Source organism: Leptonychotes weddellii, chromosome 1 (genome assembly GCF_054177405.1).
Source record: "Leptonychotes weddellii isolate Sample4059 chromosome 1, ASM5417740v2, whole genome shotgun sequence".
Classification (NCBI taxonomy): Eukaryota; Metazoa; Chordata; class Mammalia; order Carnivora; family Phocidae; genus Leptonychotes; species Leptonychotes weddellii.
In genome coordinates this window covers 189754604-189776187 of record NC_138369.1, presented here as the reverse complement: position 1 = coordinate 189776187, position 21584 = coordinate 189754604, and the positions used below count along the sequence as shown (strand labels likewise).

The following is a 21584-nucleotide window of genomic DNA, read 5'->3' as shown; positions in this document are numbered from 1 at the left end:
CCCCTGGGTGCTGTCGCCTGGGTCACGGTGCTCGCACTGGACGCCCTATCTGGAACAGTACCCGGGACAGCACCGCGGCTCCTGAGTGCTTCACATAGGGCACAATCTGCATTCTTTTGCAAGGGGACAGGGGCAAAAATGCCTGTGCTCACAAAGGCCAACCACACCCACACATCCATAAACAGAGCCCTGATCCGGAAATGGATGCCTCCCCCTCCCCAGCCTGGCTCACTGGAATTCCTGCCGCAAGTTGCCGTTTCCTCCCAGCGGATTTCAGAACTGAAAATGAATTGTGATTCATGCGTGTTAGCCATTTTGCTGCTACTGGCCAAGCCCCCAGGACCCCCTTTCCTCCTTCCCTGCCTGTCCCGGGGAGTCCCAGCCCCCGGGGTGCAGGCTGGGCTCCGGGGGCATGTCCTGCCTGCACCGAGCTCAATGTGCTCTGCACTCCACTCGCGCCTCTGGAACCCTCAGACAGCCCTAAAACCCTGGATGTGGGGGCAACAAACGGTTTCCAATCACAGATGTTAGTCTTCCTGGCACACCCTACCAGAAAAATCTGACATAGCGTAGGAAACCCATGTCTTTCTCCTAAACGCTGCGCGGCACAGATTGCATTTAAAAAAACTACAGTGTATTCAGGTGTCTTGCTTTGAGAATTTCTTCATTGCTTTAGGAACAATCAGCAGTGATGGGGCACGCTGGCGGCTCAGCACTGGATACGCCGGCTCTTTGGGGTTGGGAAATGGGGAGGGTGGGACGCAGGCTCAGAGGGCACGGGAAGTCAAGATGAACCACTGCTGCCCCACACGTCGGAGGCGGGGGAGAGCCAGTGGATGGCCATGGGCAACCTGCATGCTCTCCGGAGAAACCTGCTGCAGCCGAGCAGCTGTTAGACCGTCTGGAAGTGTCCCCAGCCCCCGGGCATGGTGGGGGACCTCAAGGGCGCTGCTCCAAGCTCACTGGGACTCAGTCCTTGGCATGCAAGGCTCCAATATGGGCGACAGATCGGGCCGCCCAAACGAGCCGTCCTAAGGACGGAGGCTTCAGCAGCGTTGCCCTCTGCCTCTTACTCCTGGACCAGCTGACGTTAGGGCGTCGGGAGCGCTTGTCCCTGGCTTCTCAGGTGACGGGCACCAGCGCATGAATGTTGCTTCTGGCGGAGTCTCACCCAGCAGAGGTCCCTTTCATTCCAGGGTAATCTCAGAGTTTGGTGGAGGCCAGGTCCAGCTGCTAGGACGCCGCCAAATCAGTCGGGCTTAGGGCCACGGATGTGCCCTCGCGGGGCCCTAGGACCTGGCCCCGGGGATAGAGCCAAGGGCACTCCTGGGGCTCAGGGGCAGGACGGGCACCCTCCCCCAGAGCATTTACCCAGCTGCTCTCACAGGGGACCCGGGGAGGCCCCCACGCGCCGCTGCCCAGAGGCTGCCACCCACCTGCCCCTCAGGCCATGGCAGACGGTTCAGGGGGCCCGCGTCCGCCTCTCCCAGCCCTTCTGGGAGCTGTTTCCTTGTTTCAGGCAAAACCCCAGTCTCCCCCACACCAAATGGCATGGAAATCTGGTTTAACTGATCAATAGGACAGCCTAACCTATAAATTCTGCTCTAAAGAGCAGTTTACGTGATGCACTAACTTGATTGGCATCTCACTTCACCTGGTGCTGAGCGGAGCCCTAACAGTGACAGCCATGCTTTCGTCCCCTGGGCGCTGGTCCGGGCGCGTACCCTTCTCCCCCTGAGCAAATGAACGCAAATGGGGACCTAGTAATATGCGGGCCCCAAACCTGCACGTGGAGGGCAGGTGGCATGGGGACCTTAACCCCGGGCACCTGAGCCCCCGGGGCATGTGTGCGTCTCCCGGGAGTTCACGGCAGGTCCACATCTCTGATGCGTGGGCCCGTGTTGTCCAACACCACGGCCAAGCTGAGAGTGTGGACGTGAGGCCCTGAGCGAGCGGGGTTTCCCCTGTCTCACCCGGAAGCAAGGGAGTGAGATATCGAGCATCCTTCCAGAAATACGTACTTGACAGGCATTTTCCCAAAGCATTTATCAAACAAACACTGCTATCGCTTCAGAGAGGGGTGTTTTACTTTGCATTAGGGAAAATAATTCACATTACCAGTCGCCAGATGGACACCCCCAAGGCCCAGAAGATTGGGCGCAGGTTATTTATTACCACTCTTGTCCAGGACTCTGCCTAGGGGGATGGCGAGGGCGACTCCCTGTCTGCCCCCCGCTCCCTCCCTCCTCCTCGGGGTGTCAGCACTCTTCTCCAGGGAAGCAAGAGGGGTGAACTCACCTCTGTCCCACTTTTGCTTTCCCAGCCCCTTTAGCTGGTAGAGGACATTCTGGCCCAGGGCACAGTCATGGGCAATTCAGTGTTTATGGACGTCATAAAACAGATGTGCAGAATGAGGATGTTTCCCTTATAGCCCAGGAGCACAATAAAGTTATATGATTAACAGTGACCTCAGCTTGCTTCTTAAAGGCACAGGTGCCCTTTCCAAGACCTGTCTTACTGAGAAATCACTCACGTTTATCAGCAGCCAAAGGGATGCTTCCCTATGGCGGGTGGTGACCTTGACTAATGCTTCTGCCTCCTGTTAGCCTTCAGATGTAACAGAGAAAACGAGGTGGACCAAAGCACCCTGATGACCACATCTGAAATTCTGGAGTGTGTCTTGCAACCGTCTAGCTGGGCAATGTACAGGATCATTACAGACTCACGACACCTCAAAAGCAAGAATAGGGTGGAGTTTTCCCCCTTTCAGTTTTGGAGAGGGGGATTTCCTATTCTGCATAGTTTAATTTTGATACCAGATGTCTGGATACAATTTCTCCCTCTGCCCTTCTCCTGAGGCTTGTTTTGCAAGACAAATGCCTGTAAGGGGAGTTGCCTCTGGGACAGCTGGCAGTGCAATGTTCCTTTATTGTTTTATGGATTGCAACAGCCATAACAGTCTTTATTGAGCTCTTACTATGTTCCAGGCACCATTCTAAGCGGTTTGTACATATGGGTCATTTTCCCTTCCTAGTGACCTGATGTGGCTGTGTGATATAGAGAGAAGGTTGAGTCATGACGACATGGCCAAACTCATCCTGCCCTCTACCCCAGTCATGTTCCCACTCAGGGCTGCAAAGACCAGACAGTGTGGCACTTTCGCATGGAGCAAGGATATTCTGCACATACTCCTCCTCCCTCAGAAACACGCTCCCCACGGCTGATGAGGTGTGGTGTACTTTTGAGGGAGAAGGATGTGGGTATGATATTCTGGTGAGGATGTCCCAGGTGTATCTGAATTTGGCAACCAGCGGTGGGTTGTACATGTTGGTGGGACTCTGTCCACTGTATGCATATGTCAAGATGACGCCATAAGACTAGTTTCTGGAAGAATTCTGTCAGGATAAACTCTGACCCAATAAACTAATTGATTATGGTATAAAGGACAGGACTTTTGCAATTATCTATTAAAGGCTGGGGCTTTTTTTTGCAAACTAAGGGTTTCACTCCATCTCTGGAGTTTAGCATGTTGCACACAGCTGGAGAGGCTGAGCAAGAGGGATAAGAAATGGCTGACTGATCATTTGTAATAACCAAAGATGCAAAGCAACATAAATGTCCACCGATGGGGGACTAGTTGGATAAACTGTGGTTCATCCACGAAGCTGTGCTGCTAGAGAAGAAAGGAAGAAGATGTCTATGTTCTTCTGTTATGGAGTGAGCTTACATCGTGAGGTGGCTAGAACTTAAGCAGAAAGCTACAGGCCCACTGGCTTAAAGGTTCAGAGGGCAGGGTCTGGGGTTGTCAGAGAGGGTGGAAATGAAAGAGGGAATTCCCAAAGGAGGAAGTTCTGTAAAGACTCTCCTATTCTACCCCTAATCCATCTCTCAATTGCACATGCATGTAGGCCTAGGAGGACAATAGAGCTTAGCAGAGATTTCAGTGTTGCCCACCACATGGGACAAAGCTTGCAGTCTGAGTCCATGTAACTTAGAGGGCTTTGACAAATACCTCAGGCTTCCTGTTGAAGGCTGAGAGGGGCCACACTTAAAGATGTACCCTAACAAAGCATAAAACCAGGCTTCCACAAGTTCAAAGTGATCCCTCAGTAATTTAACTGCCAGCTAGAACAACAACAACAAAAAAATCAACACTCTTCAGAAGAAGGTAACAAAATCCAGAATCTCTGCAATGTAATATTCATAACATAAGTCTACACTAAAAAAGAGACATGCAAAGAAACAGGAAAATGTGACATGCAGTCAAGAAAAAAAATCACCCTGCAGAAACCTTCGATGACTCAGATGCTGGAATTAGCAGAGCAAACCTTTCGTGAAGCAATTATGGTTATGTTTAAGGACCTAAAGGAAAGGTTGTTCGTAAATAGCAAACAGATGAGGATCACAAGACAGAAATCTATGAATAAGAATCAAGCAAAAATTGTAGAATTTAAAAGTATATCTCAAAACTTTTGTGGATGGGCTTATAACAGTTTTGAGTAAGCAGAAGTGTCAGGAAAATTGAGGACAGATCAACAGAAATTATGCAATCTGTAGGACAAAAAGAAAAGAGATTAAAAAAATAACTGAACCAACCACTTGAGGGACAATAGCAAACTTTTAACATACATGTATTAGAATCTCAGAAGGAGGGGTGGGGAGATGGGGTAACTGGGTGATAGCCATAGGGAGGGCACATGATGTAATGAGCACTGGGTATTATATAAGACTGATGAGGGAGGCCTGGGTGGCTTAGTCGGTTACGTGTCTGCCTTTGGCTCAGGTCATGATCCTAGGTCCTGGGACCAAGTCCCGAATAGGGCTCCCTGCTCGGCGGGGAGTCTGCTTCCCCCTCTCCCTCTGCTGCTCCCCCTGCTTGTGCGCATTCTCTCTCTGACAAATAAATAAATAAAATCTTTAAAAAAAAAGACTGATGAATCACTGAACTCTACCTCCAAAACTAATAATACACTATATGTTAATTAATTGAATTTAGATAAAAAAAAGTAAAAGCTTATGCTAAGCTTATACTAATATTGAAAAAAAAGAAATCTCAGAAGGAAAGGTGAGATAGAATGCTGCATAAAATACATTCAAAGAAATAAAGCTGAAAATTTCACAAATTTGGTGAAAACAGGAGTTTACAGACCACAGAAACTCAATAAATGCCAAGTAGGACAAACAAAAAGAATACCAGAGCCAGGTACATCATAATCAAACTGCTGCAGCTCAAAGACAAAGGAAAAGCACCTTGAAAGCAGCCAGAAGGAAAAAAAAAAGGCACAGTCTCTGCAGGGGAATAATGATAAAGTAAAAGCTGATTTCTCATCAGAAATGATGAAGGCAGAAAAAAATGACTCAACATTTTTAAACTTCTTTCAAAATACAAAAACAAAACCACACCACAAATGCAGAATTCTATACCCTGAGAAACAGTCTTTCAACATGAAGACAAAATAAAAACATGTTTGGATAAGCAAAAACTGAGAGAATTAGTCATGAGCAGTTCCTCACTGTAAGAAATGTTAAAAGAGAGGGCGCCTGGGTGGCTCAGTTGGTTAAGCAACTGCCTTCGGCTCAGGTCATGATCCTGGAGTCCCTGGATCGAGTCCCGCATCGGGCTCCCCGCTCAGCAGGGAGTCTGCTTCTCCCTCTGACCCTCCCCCCTCTCATGTGCTCTCTCTCATTCTCTCTCTCTCAAATAAATAAATAAAATCTTTAAAAAAAAAAAAAGAAATGTTAAAAGAGAAAAGAAATTCTTCAGGCTGAAGGGATATAACACCTGTTAGAAGTCGGAATCTACAGGAGTACATGAGAGCACCAGAAATGATACAGATGTAGGGCTCCTGGGTGGCTCAGATGGTTAAGCGTCTGCCTTCGGCTCCAGTCATGATCCCAGGGTCCTGGGATCGAGTCCCGCATCGGGCTCCCTGCTTAGCGGGAAGCCTGCTTCTCCCTCTGCTTCTCTCTCTCTCTCTCTGTGTCTCTCATGAATAAATAAAGAAAATCTTAAAAAAAAAAAAAGAAATGATACAGATGTAGGTAACTATAAAGATTTATCTTTAGGGGCGACTGGCTGGCTCAGTTGGAGGAATATGAGACTCTTGATCTCAGGGTTGTGAGTTTGAGCCCTATGTTGAATGTAGAGATTACTTAAGTAAAAACTTAAAAAAATTATCTTTAAATTTCTTTTCATAATTTCTTGAAAAGACAACTGGTTGTTTAAAGCAAAAATGATAATATTGTATCATGGAGTTTATAACATAGGTAGATTGGCTTGGGTCTGTTCGGTCTGGTGTAACAGAATAACACAGACTGGTGTTAATTTATTTCTCACAGGTCTGGAAGCTGGAAGTCCAAGATCAAGGTGCTAGCGGATTTGGTGTTTGGTGGGGGCCTGCTTCCTGGTTCATGGACCGCTGTCTCCTCGCTATGTTCTCAGGTGGTAGAAGGGGCGAGAGCGCTCTCTGGGGTCCCTTTTATAAGGATACTAATCCCATTCATGAGGGTTCTGCACTCATGACCTAATCACCTCCCAAAGGCCTCCCCTCCTAATACTATCTCACTGGGGATTTCAACATGAATTCTGGGGGGATGTCTATAGCATAGATGTAAAATATATGTCAAACATTGTGGGGAGGAATTATACTGTTACAGTTCTAACTTTTTATGTGAAACAGTACAACATTAATTCTAAATAGACTCAAAAGTTAAGGATGATTTAAAAATAAGCAAAAGATCTGAAAAGACACTTTAAGAAAAGAAAATATACAGATGGCAAATAAACATATGAAAAGATACTCAACATTGTATGTTAGGGAATTGCAAACTCAAGTGACAGTGACATGCCACCATACACTTATTAGAATGGTGAAAATCTGGGACACTGACGACACCAAATGTTGGCAAGGATGTGCAGCAACAGGAGCTCCCATTCACTGCTGGCGGGAATGAAGAAGGGTGCAGGTACTCTGGAAGACAGTTTGGTGGTCACAAAGGTAAACGTACCAAGTGATCCAGCAATTATGCTCCTGGGAGTTTACCTAAAGGAGTTGCAAACTTATTTCCACACAAAGCCTTCACACAGATATTTATAGATGTCTGTTTATAATTGCCAAAACTTTGAGGCAACCATGATGGTAAATGGATAAACTATAGAGCATCCATACAATGAAATTTTATTCAGCACTGAAAAGAAATGATCTATCAAGCCATGAAAAGACATAGAGGAACCTTGTATGCATATCCCTAAGTGAAAGAAGCCAATCTGAAAAGGCTGCATCCTGTATGGGATGACAACTATGGACGTTCTAGAAAAGGCAGAACTATGGAGATTGTAAGAAGATCAGTGGTTGCCAAGAGTGTGGGGGGAGGAATGAATGAACAAGTGGAGCACGAGGATTTTTAAGGTAGAGAAATGACATGATACTGTAATCGTGGTACACGTCATTATGCCTCCATCAAAACCATGCCATGTACGACATCAAGAGTGAACCCTAATGTAAACTGTGGGCTTTGGCTGATAATGACATGTCAGTGTTGGCTCCTTGACTGTAACATCTGTGTAACTCTAATGCAGGGTGTTGGTGGTGGGAGAGGCTGAGTGAGTGGGTAGGAAGGGAATATGTGGGAACTCCCGTACCTTTCACTCAATTTTGCTGTGAATCTAAAATTGCTCTAAAAAAATAAAGTCTAGGGGCGCCTGGGTGGCTCAGTCGGTTAAGTGTCTGCCTTTGGCTCAGGTCATGATCTCAGGGTCCTGGGATGAGTCCTGTGTCAGGATCCCTGCTCAGTGGGGAGTCTACTTCTCCTTCTCCCTCTGCCCCTCCCCCCTGCTTGTGCTCTCTCTCTCAAATAAATAAATAAAATCCTTAAAAAAAAAATAAATTAAAAAAATAAACTCTATAATGAAAAAAAGCTAAGGATGTATAGTGTAATACTTAAAACAATCAACTTAAAATAATGCTAAAAAGTATAGTATTGGCTGAAGAGCCAACAGAAGGAATAAAATGGAATGCAAAAATCAATCCAATTAACCCAAGAGAAGGCAGAAGAGGAGGAACAGGAAATGAAGCCCAAGATCAATAAGAGACAAATAGCAACATGATAAACCTAACCTCAACCATATCAATAAATACATTACATACAAATGGACAGAGGAAGAAATAATACCAAAATCACACACAATCTTTCAGAAAATAGAAGAAAGCAAACCTCTCAACATGTTTTCTAAGGCCGCCTAACGTCAACATAGAAGCATAACAAAGACATCACAAGAAAAAGGTTACAGACCAATATCCCATTTGAACATTGACACAAAAATTCTTAAAAATTCTTAATATTATTAGGAAACCAAATTTAGCGATATATAGAAGAGAATACATCTTACATCAGGGTAGAGGTCCTATGTACCCTTTTAAAAATGCATTCCTAAGTATTTTTCTAGGAATACAAGTGGGGTTATCCCGGAAAAGCAAAGCTGTTTTAACATTTGAAAATCAGTCAACACAACTCACCACCTGAACAGAATAAAGGAGAAAAATCATATGATCATCCCAGTAGATGAAGAAAGCGCATGTGACCAAATCCAGCACCTGTTTATGATAAAAACCACTAGAAACCCAGGAATACAAGGAGATTGCCTCAACTCATCTCAACAGATGCAGAAAACACCTGATGCAATTCAACAAAGAATTTTGTCAAAGAACATTTGCCAAAAAAACCCCACGTTGGGCAAGCTAGGGGAAGAAGACTCCCTCAACCTGATCAGGGGCACATACGACTCACCTTTGGCTCACGTCAGACTCGGCAGGGAGAGAGAACGCATCTCCCTGAGCCTGGGATGAGGATGGGTGCCTGGTCTCACTTTTACTTAACTGTATTGGGGTTTCAACCAGCACCACAAGACAAGTGAAAGAGATAAAAACCAAAAAGACTGGAATGCTAGAAGTAGAAGTGTCTTTATTATCCCAAGATATGATCATCTCTATGGGAAATCCTAGGAATCTAGTAAATAACTACCTGAACTAACAAATGAATTAAGCAATGTCAGAAGAGACTATTTTTACAAACTAGCAGCAGACAAATGGAAAATTAAATTCAGATCGATAGACACACAGATTGATGAAACAGAACAGAAACACAACAAGGAGGCCCACATCTAGACAGACAAATAATTTTCAAGAAAGGCATCTATGTGATTCAATGGAACAAGGGAAGTCTTTTTAACAAGTGGTGTTATAGCAACCAAATACGTGTATAGAAAAAAATGATGGCCAACCCCTACCGCACACCACCCACAAAATTAATTTAAATTGGACTGTAGTCTAAAATATAACAGCTATAACTCTAAATCTCTTAAAAGTGTATCTTATCTTTCCACCTGGGGATAGAAAATGAGAAGACACAGAAAATACAATACATAAAAGAATAACTTGTTAATTTAGACTTTATCAAGTTAAAAATTTCTGCTCATCAAATACCATCATTAAGAAAATGAAAAAGGTAAGCCACGAAATAGGAAAAATATTTGCCATACACTATCTGGCAGATGAATTATATCCAGAATATATGGAGTTTCCTACAACCAGTGATAAGAAAAAAAAGCACATAAGCCCGTTTACAAAATGAGCAAATACCTAGAACAAACACTTCACAAAATAAGATATTCATATATCCAAAGGCACATAAAAACATGCTCAACAATCATGACATCATCTGAGAAATATAAATTAAGACCATAAGGAAATATAGATAATATAAGACCATAAGGCAGGACATACCTACCTGATGTCTAAAATTTAAAAACCTGAGAACGTCAGGGTGGGTTGTGTGTGGAGCACCTGGTCCCTCCCGCACGGCTGGTACGAGGGAACAATGGCAAAACCTCTTGGGAAAACAGCGGGGCATATTCTTATAGAGTTAAGCATACATTTATCATATGAACCAGTGACATCACTCCTGGGTTATGACCCAAGATAACCACAGATACGGCCACGGGAAGATCTGTGTGATGTTTACAGTGGCTTACGCTGGAGACTACCCAAGGTCAGCCAACAGGAAACACAGTGAGCCAACAATGGGGTGCTCCTGAGATGGAATTCTTTTTTTTTTTTTAAGATTTTATTTATTTATTTGAGAGAGAGAATGAGAGAGAGAGAGCATGAGAGGGAGGAGGGTCAGAGGGAGAAGCAGACTCCCTGCCGAGCAGGGAGCCCGATGCGGGACTCGATCCCGGGACTCCAGGATCATGACCTGAGCCGAAGGCAGTCGCTTAACCAACTGAGCCACCCAGGTGCCCCTGAGATGGAATTCTACTCAGCAACAGAGAAGTGAATAAGCTACATGAACATATCCTAAAAACATGCTGCTGATGGAATCCAGACTGAAACGGCACCTACTGGATGACTGCACTCGTGGGAAGATCCAGGACAGGACAAAGCGGTCCGTGCTAACGCAAGTCAGAGCAGTGGCTTCTTAGGGTGTGTGGCCACCATTTCTGTGTCACCCAATTCTGTGGTCAGGACACAGATTCCCAAGGCCTCGGACGACTGTGTGCTACCCACGTGTCTGCCGGCGACAGCTAGGTGCTGTGGCCCTTGCTGGCGGGACCACCCCGAAGGGAGCGGGACGTGCGATCCCGTAAAGACAAGACAGCGGGAATGGGGCAAGCCCCTTGGAGGCAACCCAGGAGAAGGGCTTGTTTTCACGGCCACACTACATCTCTTCCTTCTGTTTCAAAAATCATGCAAGTCAGGGTGACTGAGGCTGATGACAAAGTTCTTGGCAATGAAGCTGCACTAAGAATAGAAAACATTATTAAAGAGCATTATTATCTCTCATAAGCAACGCATTTGTGCTCACATTCCAAGCACGCACTTGCCTGGCAAGTGACAAGAGCCAGCACCCCGAGTGGTTTTAGACCTTCGGGGCGTTCCTGTCCTGTTAGCTGTCAGCCATGCCAGGGAGGCGTGACTTCAGCCATTCAAAGCCACGCGCTGGGTCATTACCAATGACAGCTGCCGTTTACTGAGCACTTACCAAGTGGCAGGCGCCAGGCTAAGCATTTTGTGCAAATTGCGTCATTTGTCTTTGCAAGAACCCCGTGGGGTGTGTTTTCCACTTCTGGTTCTGCAGGGAAATGGAAGCGCAGTGTGGTAGGAAGCTGTCCTGAGGCCATTTCACCCAAATGACAAGTGACCGGGGGCAGCTCCCCCAAAGACAGGGAGCTGCGTGCAGCAGTGACCCCGGGAAACCCTGGAGTGTGTGCGGGACTGAGGCGAGCAAGGGAAGAGAGCCCGCAGAGGGCGGGTCCGCGCGGGGCTGTCGCAGTGGGGCGTGCAGGGGGGGGCACCTGCAGCTCACCTGGGGGGGGCCCTGAGCGACGGTGTCATGTCGGTGACCTCAGAGACCTGTCCAGCACCCACAGGGTTGCCGCACATTTGTCCCTTGGCTCCCTCACTCTCGGGGGGACTGTTCCCGGGCGGTGACAGCCCTCGACACCTCTGGTAACCTTGCACCCAGGAGGGGAGGTCTGCAGGCTCTGGTGGGGGGGGGGCGCGGATCTCAGGTCGGAGGAGGCTGCTGTGCCCGTGACGTCAGCGGCCTCTGATCTCTGCTGCTGAGCACGTGCCGGACTTTGAAAAAATTTTTTGACCCAATAGATCTCAAGACACTTCATTTCAATACGTATCACACGAAAACGTGCACACCCACGGTCACTGCGGCATCACTCACAGCAGCCCAGAGGGGAAGCAACCCAAATGTCGTCAGCCGGTGTGTGTTTACGCAGCCTGTGCTCACCCCCGCGCCGGGACGCGGCTCGGCCACGAACAGCAGTGATGTGCTGACACGAGGAGCCCCGCCAACGCTGTGCTCTTGGTGTAAGAGGCCAGACGCACAAGGCTACACAGTCCCTCACCGGAGACATCCAGACGGGCATCTCCATAGCAACAGTGGTTGCCAGGGACCAGGGTGTGAAGGCGGGGGGGGGGACGAATGCCAACAATAGGTACGGGGCTTTTGGGGGGTGACAGAAATGTTCTGGATTTGGACGGTGGTGGTGGTCGTACAACGAAGTGACTGTTACTAAAAACCATGGAACTGTCACCTTAAAATGGTGCATGTTGTGTTTGTGAATTATATCTCACTAAGAGAACGTGAAATCAATCTGAAACTGATTAGCGGGGTGTTTTACATTCCTTCACATAGGCTGAATCTTCACCATCTTGCGTGTATTTTACAGTTAGAGCACCTGTGTTTGGATGGTGGTGGCCTTCTCTACCCCGGTTCCCTCCTGGTGGAATAGCTCACTGCCCGGAAGCCCCTTCGGCTGCAGTGTTCCATGGTGTTGAGATTGTACCAAGCCACAGATCAGCCGGGGTGAGTCCCGGGCATTAACTGTGACTCCTGTTTCATAAGCAGTGGGGAGCCAGTCTGGGGGGCTCAGTTTCTCTAAGAGACCCAAGCAGATAAGCACATGTGGCCAGATCCAGACGGGATCCCTTCTGGCCTGGCCTCCCTGAGTCTCGAGATGTGAAGACCAGCACTGAAGCTGTGAGCCTTCCTGTGGAAACAAGGCAGACAGGTGCCCCGTGGACGGAATTCTGGGTAACGTTCAAGGTGCAACCAGGCACCCCATCACTCCCATTTAGCCACCTGTCGCCTCTGCTCCGTGATGGCTCCTGATGTGTCTTTCTGGCTCAGTTTCATTTTCTGTTCTTGGGAACAAGGACAATGAGGCTGTTGAAGCAGGAAGGCCTTGAGTCACTCATGATCTGTGCCCAGGAAGACAGAAATGAGAGCGAGGCTCAGCCTGTGTCAAAAGAGAAATGATCCGTGACATTGAAGAGCCCCAGACAGAGCCTCAAACCCCCCACCATGCTCGGGGAGGCTCAGCCTGGGTGAACATTCCTTCCCCTCCAGCTCTGAATACAGGGGTTAATCGAGGGTGAAGCCGTTCCTCCCATGTTCTCCTCCATCGGCTCCTGTGGACAGATGACATGTGGGCGGGCACAAGGTAACTGGCTGGACACCGAAATAATGTATCTGATAATTTGGAAAATGCCCTGTTTGCGTTTGAGCCGCTCAGCTCTAATAAAACTGATGGTTGAAGGCTGTTCAAAAGACTCAGCATCCTTGTTCCGAGAAGATGCATAAAATCCATCCCATGGTCTTCATGGTTGCTATTAACTTTATTTCATCTGTAAAAGAGGAAACCAGTCTATCCACGTGGTTGTCTCCCATGCTGAGGCAAAGAGAGTATTTTCCAAAAAGGTGTTTGGTAAACACAGAAGCTCCCTATTTACAGGGGACATTACGATTCCTGTTCTGAGATCCTTCTCTGCTGTGGGTGTTCCTCGATCTCGAACACGTCCCTGCACCTGCCACGGGTGTGGGGCCTGGGCCAGGACCTCAACCCTTCTTTACTACGAAAAGTCATGTTTTCCACAATACTTTCCTGTTTCCGAATACTGAAGTCACAGAACAGCAAGACTCCGGGCATTTCTGTATTGAACAGCTCTGCTAGGACAAGTTCGGAGCATTTATTGAAATGTGGGCTCAGCAGGAAGGACGGGGGACCATAGGGCCAGGGACCTCAGCAGCTGCATGGAAGTCTGGACCCCAGGCTCCTACTTCCTTTCCTGAGCTGCTTTTTCCTGCCATTGTGAGAGTGGCCTGTTGATTCACGGACCGCGGGGGCTACTTTCAGCCACACTTGGGGCTCTGGAAGCAAGGCCGGGCTGGGCATTGATGCATGGGTGATGGAGGGGCATTTCCCTGCAGAGAGCCAAGAGTTAACATTCGTAGAAAAAGTTCCAGAGGGAAAAACAGAGCTCCATTTCCTTACTTGTCTCAGGAAGGCTCAGGCCTAGGTGTCTGTCCATAAAGAGAAAACCTGGAATGCCAGTGGCCTTGAAGAGAAGGGGTCCTCACGCCCCAGAGCCAGGGAAAGGCGGGGTTAGCCTGATCGTCAGTGTGCACAAAGCAAGGGTGGTCTGCCCCATGCGGTGGTGTTCGTGATGCTGGGGAATGCACACCTTTGGAGGAAATCCACTTCTTCTGGCTGCAGAGAACATGGCTGCCGAGTTCCCCAGACTGCCAGGTGTGCTCATACTGGCTCTAGCTTTTGCTCAGGTCCTTCCCTCAAGGAGCAAAACCCACCTCCACTGGTCCAAGTTGGGCCCCAAAGTTACACCGAAATCCCTCTTTATTCTTCCTCCGATGACCATCTTGTAAATATCTGTGCACAGCTGCCCCATCCCCCAGCCTTCCTTCCCAAAGCTCATTCCTGTCTGGTCTGCCCCACACTCCGTGTGCTTTTGCTTCTTTGTTCCTCAAAGGCTTCATTATTCTGGCCCCTCTGTTCTGGATGGTGGTAAGAGGCTAGTGTCCTTCTGATGGAATCCTGTGCCCGAGCGCTGGGTCTCAGGGCTCTGTCCTGGGTCCCTCCTGCCAGCTCCCTTCCTCTCTGGGGAGCTCACCAAGCCCTGGCTGCAAACCCTGCCATCATCACCACCATCAGTCTCACGGCACCTCCGCAGTGGAGAAGAAGCTGCAGCCTCCTCCAGACACATCTAGTCAACCCTGGTGCCCACAGCCCCACCACACCGATCTGTCCCAAAGTGAGCTCCCTTCTCCTCCTGGAAGCTGCGACACCCTCAGCTTGTTCCCTTGTTGGGAGGTGCTGTTCCTTCTCAGTGACCCTAGAGGCTTCTCTGACTCCTCTTTCTTTCATATCCCATGTCTGCTCAGTCAGAAAACAAGCTGGGGTCTTCCCCAGAACAAGCCAGAATCTGACCACTCCTCACCACCCCCACGGCCCCCACGCTCCCCTCTGCCTATGGAATTAGAGCAATAGCCTCCTGATGGGCCTTCAAGGCCCCACACGATGAGCCCCTGATGTCCCCCAAACTCATCTCCAGGAGTTCGAGGGAGACCCCAGAGGCATCACACCTTAGCAATAGGACTGAACTATCCCTGGAGTAAGGGTCCTCTACAACGGTCCTAGCAAAGCCTAAAAACAGGTCTCAAAGACAGCAAACTGATTTGTAAATAATTTAACTGCCTGCCAGGACAGAGCCCACACCCTTTAATGGGAGAAAACAAAATCCAGATGATGAACAGTATGCAAAAAATGCACACATGGATCTATACAAAGAAATGTAGAAGAAATATAATTGACTATTGAAAGCAAAAAATGATTAACAGTGGATTATGGGGCTTAAAACATATGTAGCATAGAAGTAAAATGTATGACATAGAGCACTGGGTGGGGATAAATGCCAGCACTCTGCTCTAAGCCCCCACATCATCAAGAGGTGGTGTAATATAATTTGTGATATGTCAGTGATACAGTTTGTGAAACCCAGAGCAGCAAAGAAGAAATAAAACGAAGAACAGCTCAGAGACCAAGAGTGGAAGAAATAAAACAAAGAATAGCTCAGAGACTGAGAGTGGAGAAAAAAATGCTCAGTATCCAAAAGATATAGGAAAAGAGAGAAAAAATTAAAAAAAAAAAAAAAGAATGAATGAAATAAACAAAATGAGTAGTAGATTTAACCCAACTTTATCTATGATTATGTTTATTGTAAATGGTTTAACAGCTCCAATTGAAAGGCTGAAATTGCCAAAATTGATAAATGCTGCCAATAATAAACCTGCTCCAAATAGAGACACAGATATATTCAAAGTAAAAGGACGGAAAGCATATAACATGTGAGTATTAAGTCTAAGAAAGCCCAGGTAGCTGTATTAACAGGAGATAAGGATGATATAATGGAACGAAGGATAAAGGCCACATTTTCCTAAGGCTAAAGGGACTGACCCATTAAGAAGATACAACAATCCTAAATAAGTATGCACCCAATAACAGGAATAGAAAATGCACAAAGCACAATCTGACAAACTGAGAAAAGCCGTGAACACATCACAAGAGACTCGGATCTTTCAATACCCATCTTCCAGTAACTGATAGAACAAGTAGACAGAAAAATAAAGATACAGGAAACTTGTACTACATTATCAATTAACTTGACCTAACTGATACTGGTGGAGTATTCCACCCAATAACAGCAGGATACACACTCTTGTCAGGTGTATCTGGAACAGTCACCAAGATACACCATGCATCTCAATAAATTAAGACAGGAGTCAAACAGGGTCCACTTTTGAGCACAATGGAATTAACTTAGAAATCAGTAACAGAAAGATAACTGGAAAATATACAACCATTTGAAAATCAAACATACACTTCTAAATAACAAGTGGATCTGAGTAGGAACTACAAGGTAAATCAGAAAATATTTTGAGCTGGATAAAAATGAAAACACAACACATCAAAACCTATGAGATGCAGCTAAGTTGTACTTAGAGAGATATTTTTAACTTCAAATTATTATGTAAAAAAGAGAAAGATCTAAAATTAATGATCGAAGCTTCCACCTTTGGAAGCCAGAAAAAGAGGAGCAAACTAGACACAGGGTGGGTAGAAGGAAGGAAATAAAAAGGTAAGAGGAGAAATCATTGAAATAGGAACCAGACAGACAATGGAGAAAACCAATGAAGTTCAAAGCTAGCTCTTAGAAAAAAGAAGTCAATAAAATGTATAAATCAGACTGATTAATTGATTAAAAAGAGAGAAGATATAAATTAGTAGTATCCTGAAAGAAAGAGCAGGTCTCACTCCAATCCCATAGACATAAAAGGGGTGGCAAGGACTTCCCAAGCTCCACCATACCAACAGATTCTCAGATGAATCTTCACTGGAATGGGCACCACTTCCTAAAGTCAATCCCAAGTACACAGAAAACCCAGACATACTTATCTCTTAAAGACACTGAATTCATAGTTTAAAACCTTCCCACAAAGAAACTCCAAGCACAGAGGATTCACTGGTGAATTCTATGAAACACTTAAGGTAGAAACAGTGCCACCCCTATACAAACTCTTCCAGAAGGCAGGAGGGTGGAGCACTTCCCTCATCCCATGAGGCCAGCATCACCCTAAAGCCCAAACCAGTTGAACATATTGTAAAAAAATAACACTATGGATCCCTTGTTGATATAGACACAAAAATCTTTCATAAAACATTTGTAAATTGAATTCAAAACAAAGAGACAGTACGCCATGGCCAAATAGAGTTTATACTAGGAATTCAAGGTTAAAGTTTTAAAATCAATCAACAGATCCACCACTAACAGAACAGAGGAGTAAAAAACACGATCATCTCAATAGAGGCAGGAAAAGTATTTGACAAAATCCAACACGAATTTATGATTAAAACTCTCAACCAATTAGGAATTAAGAAAAAAAATCCTCAACCTGATAAAGGGCATCTATAAAAAACCCTACAGCTAACATCATAACTCATGGTGGAAAACTTCATGTTCTCTCTAACATGAGAACAGAGCCAAGAATCTGCATTGTCACACCTTATACTTCTCTTGTACTAGATACCCTAGCTAGGGCAACAAGTCAAGACCCCAAGAAACAAAAGAACCGGAAGACATCCAGATCTAAAAGGAAGAAGGAATTCTCTATTGGCAGATGTACAAAATCATAAGAAATCTACAAAAAGGCACTAGATCTGCTAAGTGAATTTAGTTAAGTCAATACACAAAGCCAATTATATTTTTAGAAACAAAAAACTGCTGGGAATTGGCCTAAAAATCTATTGACAATAGCATTACAAATATTAAATACTTAGTGATAAATTTATCAACATCTATTCAAGAACTTTACCCTGACGACTATAATATGTTGAGAGATATTAAGAGAAACCTAAGTAAATCGAGAGATGCCATATTCATGAATTAGAAGACTCAACATTATAGATAGTAATTCTTTTCGAGTGTTCTATGTATTCAGTACAATTTCAAGGTCCTAGCAGACTTTTTTTTTTTTAGTAGCAACTGACAGATGGATTCTAAAATTTATGTGAAAATAAAAGGAACTTGGGATAAGCAAAATATTTTTGAAAAAGAAGAAAGAAATCAGAGGACTTGCTGGTTTCACGACTTACCGTGAATGCACAGTAATCAAGACAGCGTGGCAGGGGTTTGAGCGCAGACGTGTAGTCAGTTGATGGAACAGGACAGTGAGTCCAGAGAAAGACTCACACATACATGGTCAACTGAGTGTTGACGAGGATGTCACGATAATTCACTGGGGGAAAGGACTGTCTTCTCGACAAACGTTCTGGAGCAAGTGGATATCCACACAGAGAGAATGAATGTCAGTCTCTTTCTCCCCCACCTGAAGGAGGGCTGGACTGAGCAATGCCTTCCAAAGAATAGAGTAAGGAAGGGGAAAGACAGTAACTTCACAGCGGAGAGGGCAATGAGTCAAGAGGATATCCTGGACCTCCTCATTCTTTCCCCAAATCCACACCCCTGGGCTGAGCATGAGAAAAACATCAGACAAACCCAGCCTGGGGGACATTCTACAGATGCTCTGAGGCCAAACAAGGGGAGTGTGAGCACCTGCGAGACCAGGGCCAACCGGGAAGACCCATCGATGAGCACACGACGGGCTGGACCATGGCTCGGACGCTGGAGCGGAAAAAAGACATTAGGAGAAAAACTAGTGAAATCCGCATAAAGTATGGGGTTTAGTTAAAAACAATGTAAAAAATATCACATTTGTTACCAAGTCAAGGGCTCGAGTACCTTTCACGTTAAAAAGGAATTGTCATCCTAGAATAAGTTAGAACTCCTACTTTATTCTAACATCTACTATCAAAAGGATTGAATTAAGAGTTTTCAAAGAGCTTCTCAAGCATTAAAGAATATTTAAAGCAACCAGCGCCCATGTGTAAACACTGTCAAGTGTCAAGACGAGAAAAGGCCCAATGCCTCAGTCCCTCCTCACTCGCTGCCCAGCACCCGACGACAGGTGGCTTCAGAATTCTGTTCTTCAGAATCTTACAAAAAATCAATGTTATAAAAAAATAAAAATTAAGTTAACTTCACAGTTTAAAAAGGAAAATAAGCCTCTACATTTGGCTAGGCCATACACAAAAGTCAGCTTGAAATGGATCACAGACCTAAATGTGCAAGCTAAAAAAAAAATAAAACTTTTAGAAGAAAGCATGGCCGATGACCCCACAGATAGGGGATGAACTAAGACTTCTTAGGGCACCCAAAGCAAAACCATAAAAGAACAAAATGGGTCCTCCAGGCCTAAATCAGAATCTAATACTTCTAGTCACTGAAAGGCTCTAACAGGAAAACGAAACAGTGAGTCAGGCGGGGAGAAAATATTCACAAGACACATCTGACTAACAGGGTGTGTCCGACCGATCAGGAACACTCACTATTTGACAGTATGGGAAGCAAGTCTCGACGACTGTGGAAGTTCACAGAAGAAGATTTATGACCGGTTAGTAAATACTTTCCCCCTCGTTAGTCACTAGGGAAACACAAATTCAAACCCAATGCAGTATCACCACACACCCATTAGAATGGTTCACATAAAAGGGGCAGACAGTTCCAAGTGCAGACGAGGAGCGCGCACACCGTGGGTGGGAATGCAAGATGGTGCTGCCACTTTGGAAAAAAGGGATTAGGGTTTTTTGTTTTTTTTTTAAGTGAAACAAATACAATCCTGTTCAATCCAAGAGAAATGAGAATATGTGTCCCCACAGAGGCATGCACTTGAACGCTCACAGCAGCCTTATTCATAAAGGCCGCAGACTGGAAGTAATCCCGGGTGTCCTTCAGCAGGTGGATGGGTAGTCACACTGCAGCCTGGCCACACCATGAAACCTCCCCAGCAATAAAAAGGAATGAGCTCCTGGGACACCCAACACACAGACAAGTCTCAAAGACGTCAGGCTGAGTCAGAAAGTCAGAAAGGAGCACACGTACTATGGGCTATCTTTTATACGACGCTCTGGGAAAGACAAATCTACGGTGTCAGAAGGCGGGTCAGCTGCTGACAGAGAGCAGGGGTCGAGGGAGGGGGTTCCCTGGAAAGGGGCACAGAAGAACCTTTTCAGGTAATGTAAATGTTCTGTGTCTTGATTCTGGTTAACAGTTATGGGGGCGGGGATACATTTTTCAAAGCTCATCAAAATCTACACTTAAATGGGAACATTTTATGATGCATGAATCATACATAAATAAGGGAAATAAAAGATCCAAAAGGAAATGGGTTTTAGCAAAATAACACCACTGGCTACACGAAGCATCCTGGGAGCTGGGGGCTGCAGATGGCCCACCTTGGCGGCTCATGGTCTGAGTGAGCAGGACAGGCCCTGTGTCCAGGACGACACGGGCGGAACGTCACCCAGCGCCCTCTGAGTCAGTAAGGGACAGCATGGGAGGGAGGCCCCCAAGGGACTGTCAAGGGTGGAGTCTAAGATAGGGCTTTGGATTCTGTAACAGCACAGGGTTTTAGATTCAAACGCTTACCTAATATATATTCAATCACAGGGGCAGCCTGGAGCCTTCTTTTTTTCTTTTAATTTTAAAAATGATAGCAGGGCCTTACCAGACAATTGCTTGACGGCCACAGGTCTCACTTTGTAGGGAGTGCTGCAAGACAGAAGACAGTTCCCCTGTGAGATGCCATCAGAGGTGTTCTTGGCGCATCTGCTGTGAGAGATAAGCCGCTCGGGATAAATTAGAATTCAGTGGATTAGGGTTATTTATCTATTTTTTTTTCTGAAATTAGTTTCTTTGGCAGTTCTGAGCTTCCTCGTTCGGAAGAACTCCAAATACTTTAAATATATCACTTAAATGATGAACTTCCTCTGTGATGTTCCTATTTGGTGAACTGAACACATTTTGTGGTCAGCACCACGGCTACTCGGGTGCGGAAGACCACTAGAGCTGCCCGAATCCACCGGGCGGACGCCCGACTGATGCGGGAGGCTCTCTGTCCCAGGCCTGGCTCGAGCTCACGGCAACTGCATCTCCCAGGTGCACGAGGGAAGACAGGGTGGGTCCCTCGGCTGAACATGCACTTGGTGAGGCCATCCCAGCGGTCCCGAGGCCCAGAGCAGATGGGAGAATGTTTGCCCCTGACACACAAGGACCTACGGCAGAGAGGGAGGGAGAGACAATGGAGCCACGGAGAAGAGGTCAAAAAGAGCAGGAATACGCAATAGCTGGTGACAGTTTTTAAGAAAGGCTCAAGAGAGATGCCGTTTTTTACCTAGTAGTTTAGCAAAGTTTCAACAGGCAGGCTGCAGGGGCCCAGGGAGACATGCTACCGCGTTGCTGGCCGGGGCGCGCACCCCCACGGTCCTGGGGAAGGTGCCTGGCGGGACCGGTTGACGGATGTTCAGTCCTCTGACTCAGCCCATGAATTCAGGAACAAGGGTATCAGATGAAACGCTGGCCCCTGGGGACACCTTCACACGTCATTTGTCCATGTCATCTGTTTGTCCGTTCGGTCGTTTGTCATGAGTGCTCTCTGGGATCAGGTACAGGTCACAGAACAGTGACCAGGACAAAATGCTCCTGTCCTCAGGGATCCGACAGTCCATGTTCAACTACACCCTGAGGACGGGTATCACCGCACTGTTTGAACGGCGGAGCGCTTCAAATTTTCAGCCCTGGTCAGCAGGGCACTGCGTA

At 46.2% G+C, this 21584-nt stretch overlaps 1 protein-coding gene across 7 annotated transcripts in view; it reads right to left on the bottom strand.

Moving 5' to 3' along the window:
* The window catches only part of PDE9A (phosphodiesterase 9A), a 93303-nt gene that overhangs the window by 38925 nt on the left and 32794 nt on the right, over positions 1-21584 (bottom strand). For 4 of the 7 annotated variants that reach the window (XM_081800371.1, XM_081800370.1, XM_081800367.1 and 1 more), the window contains exon 4: positions 20494-20597. In XM_081800371.1, the coding sequence (XP_081656497.1) occupies positions 20494-20597 (104 nt within the window). Of the gene's footprint in view, positions 1-9782; positions 9867-20493; positions 20598-21584 lie in introns of those variants that run through there. The other 3 variants (XM_081800377.1, XM_081800381.1, XM_081800388.1) reach the window with 3 other exon arrangements.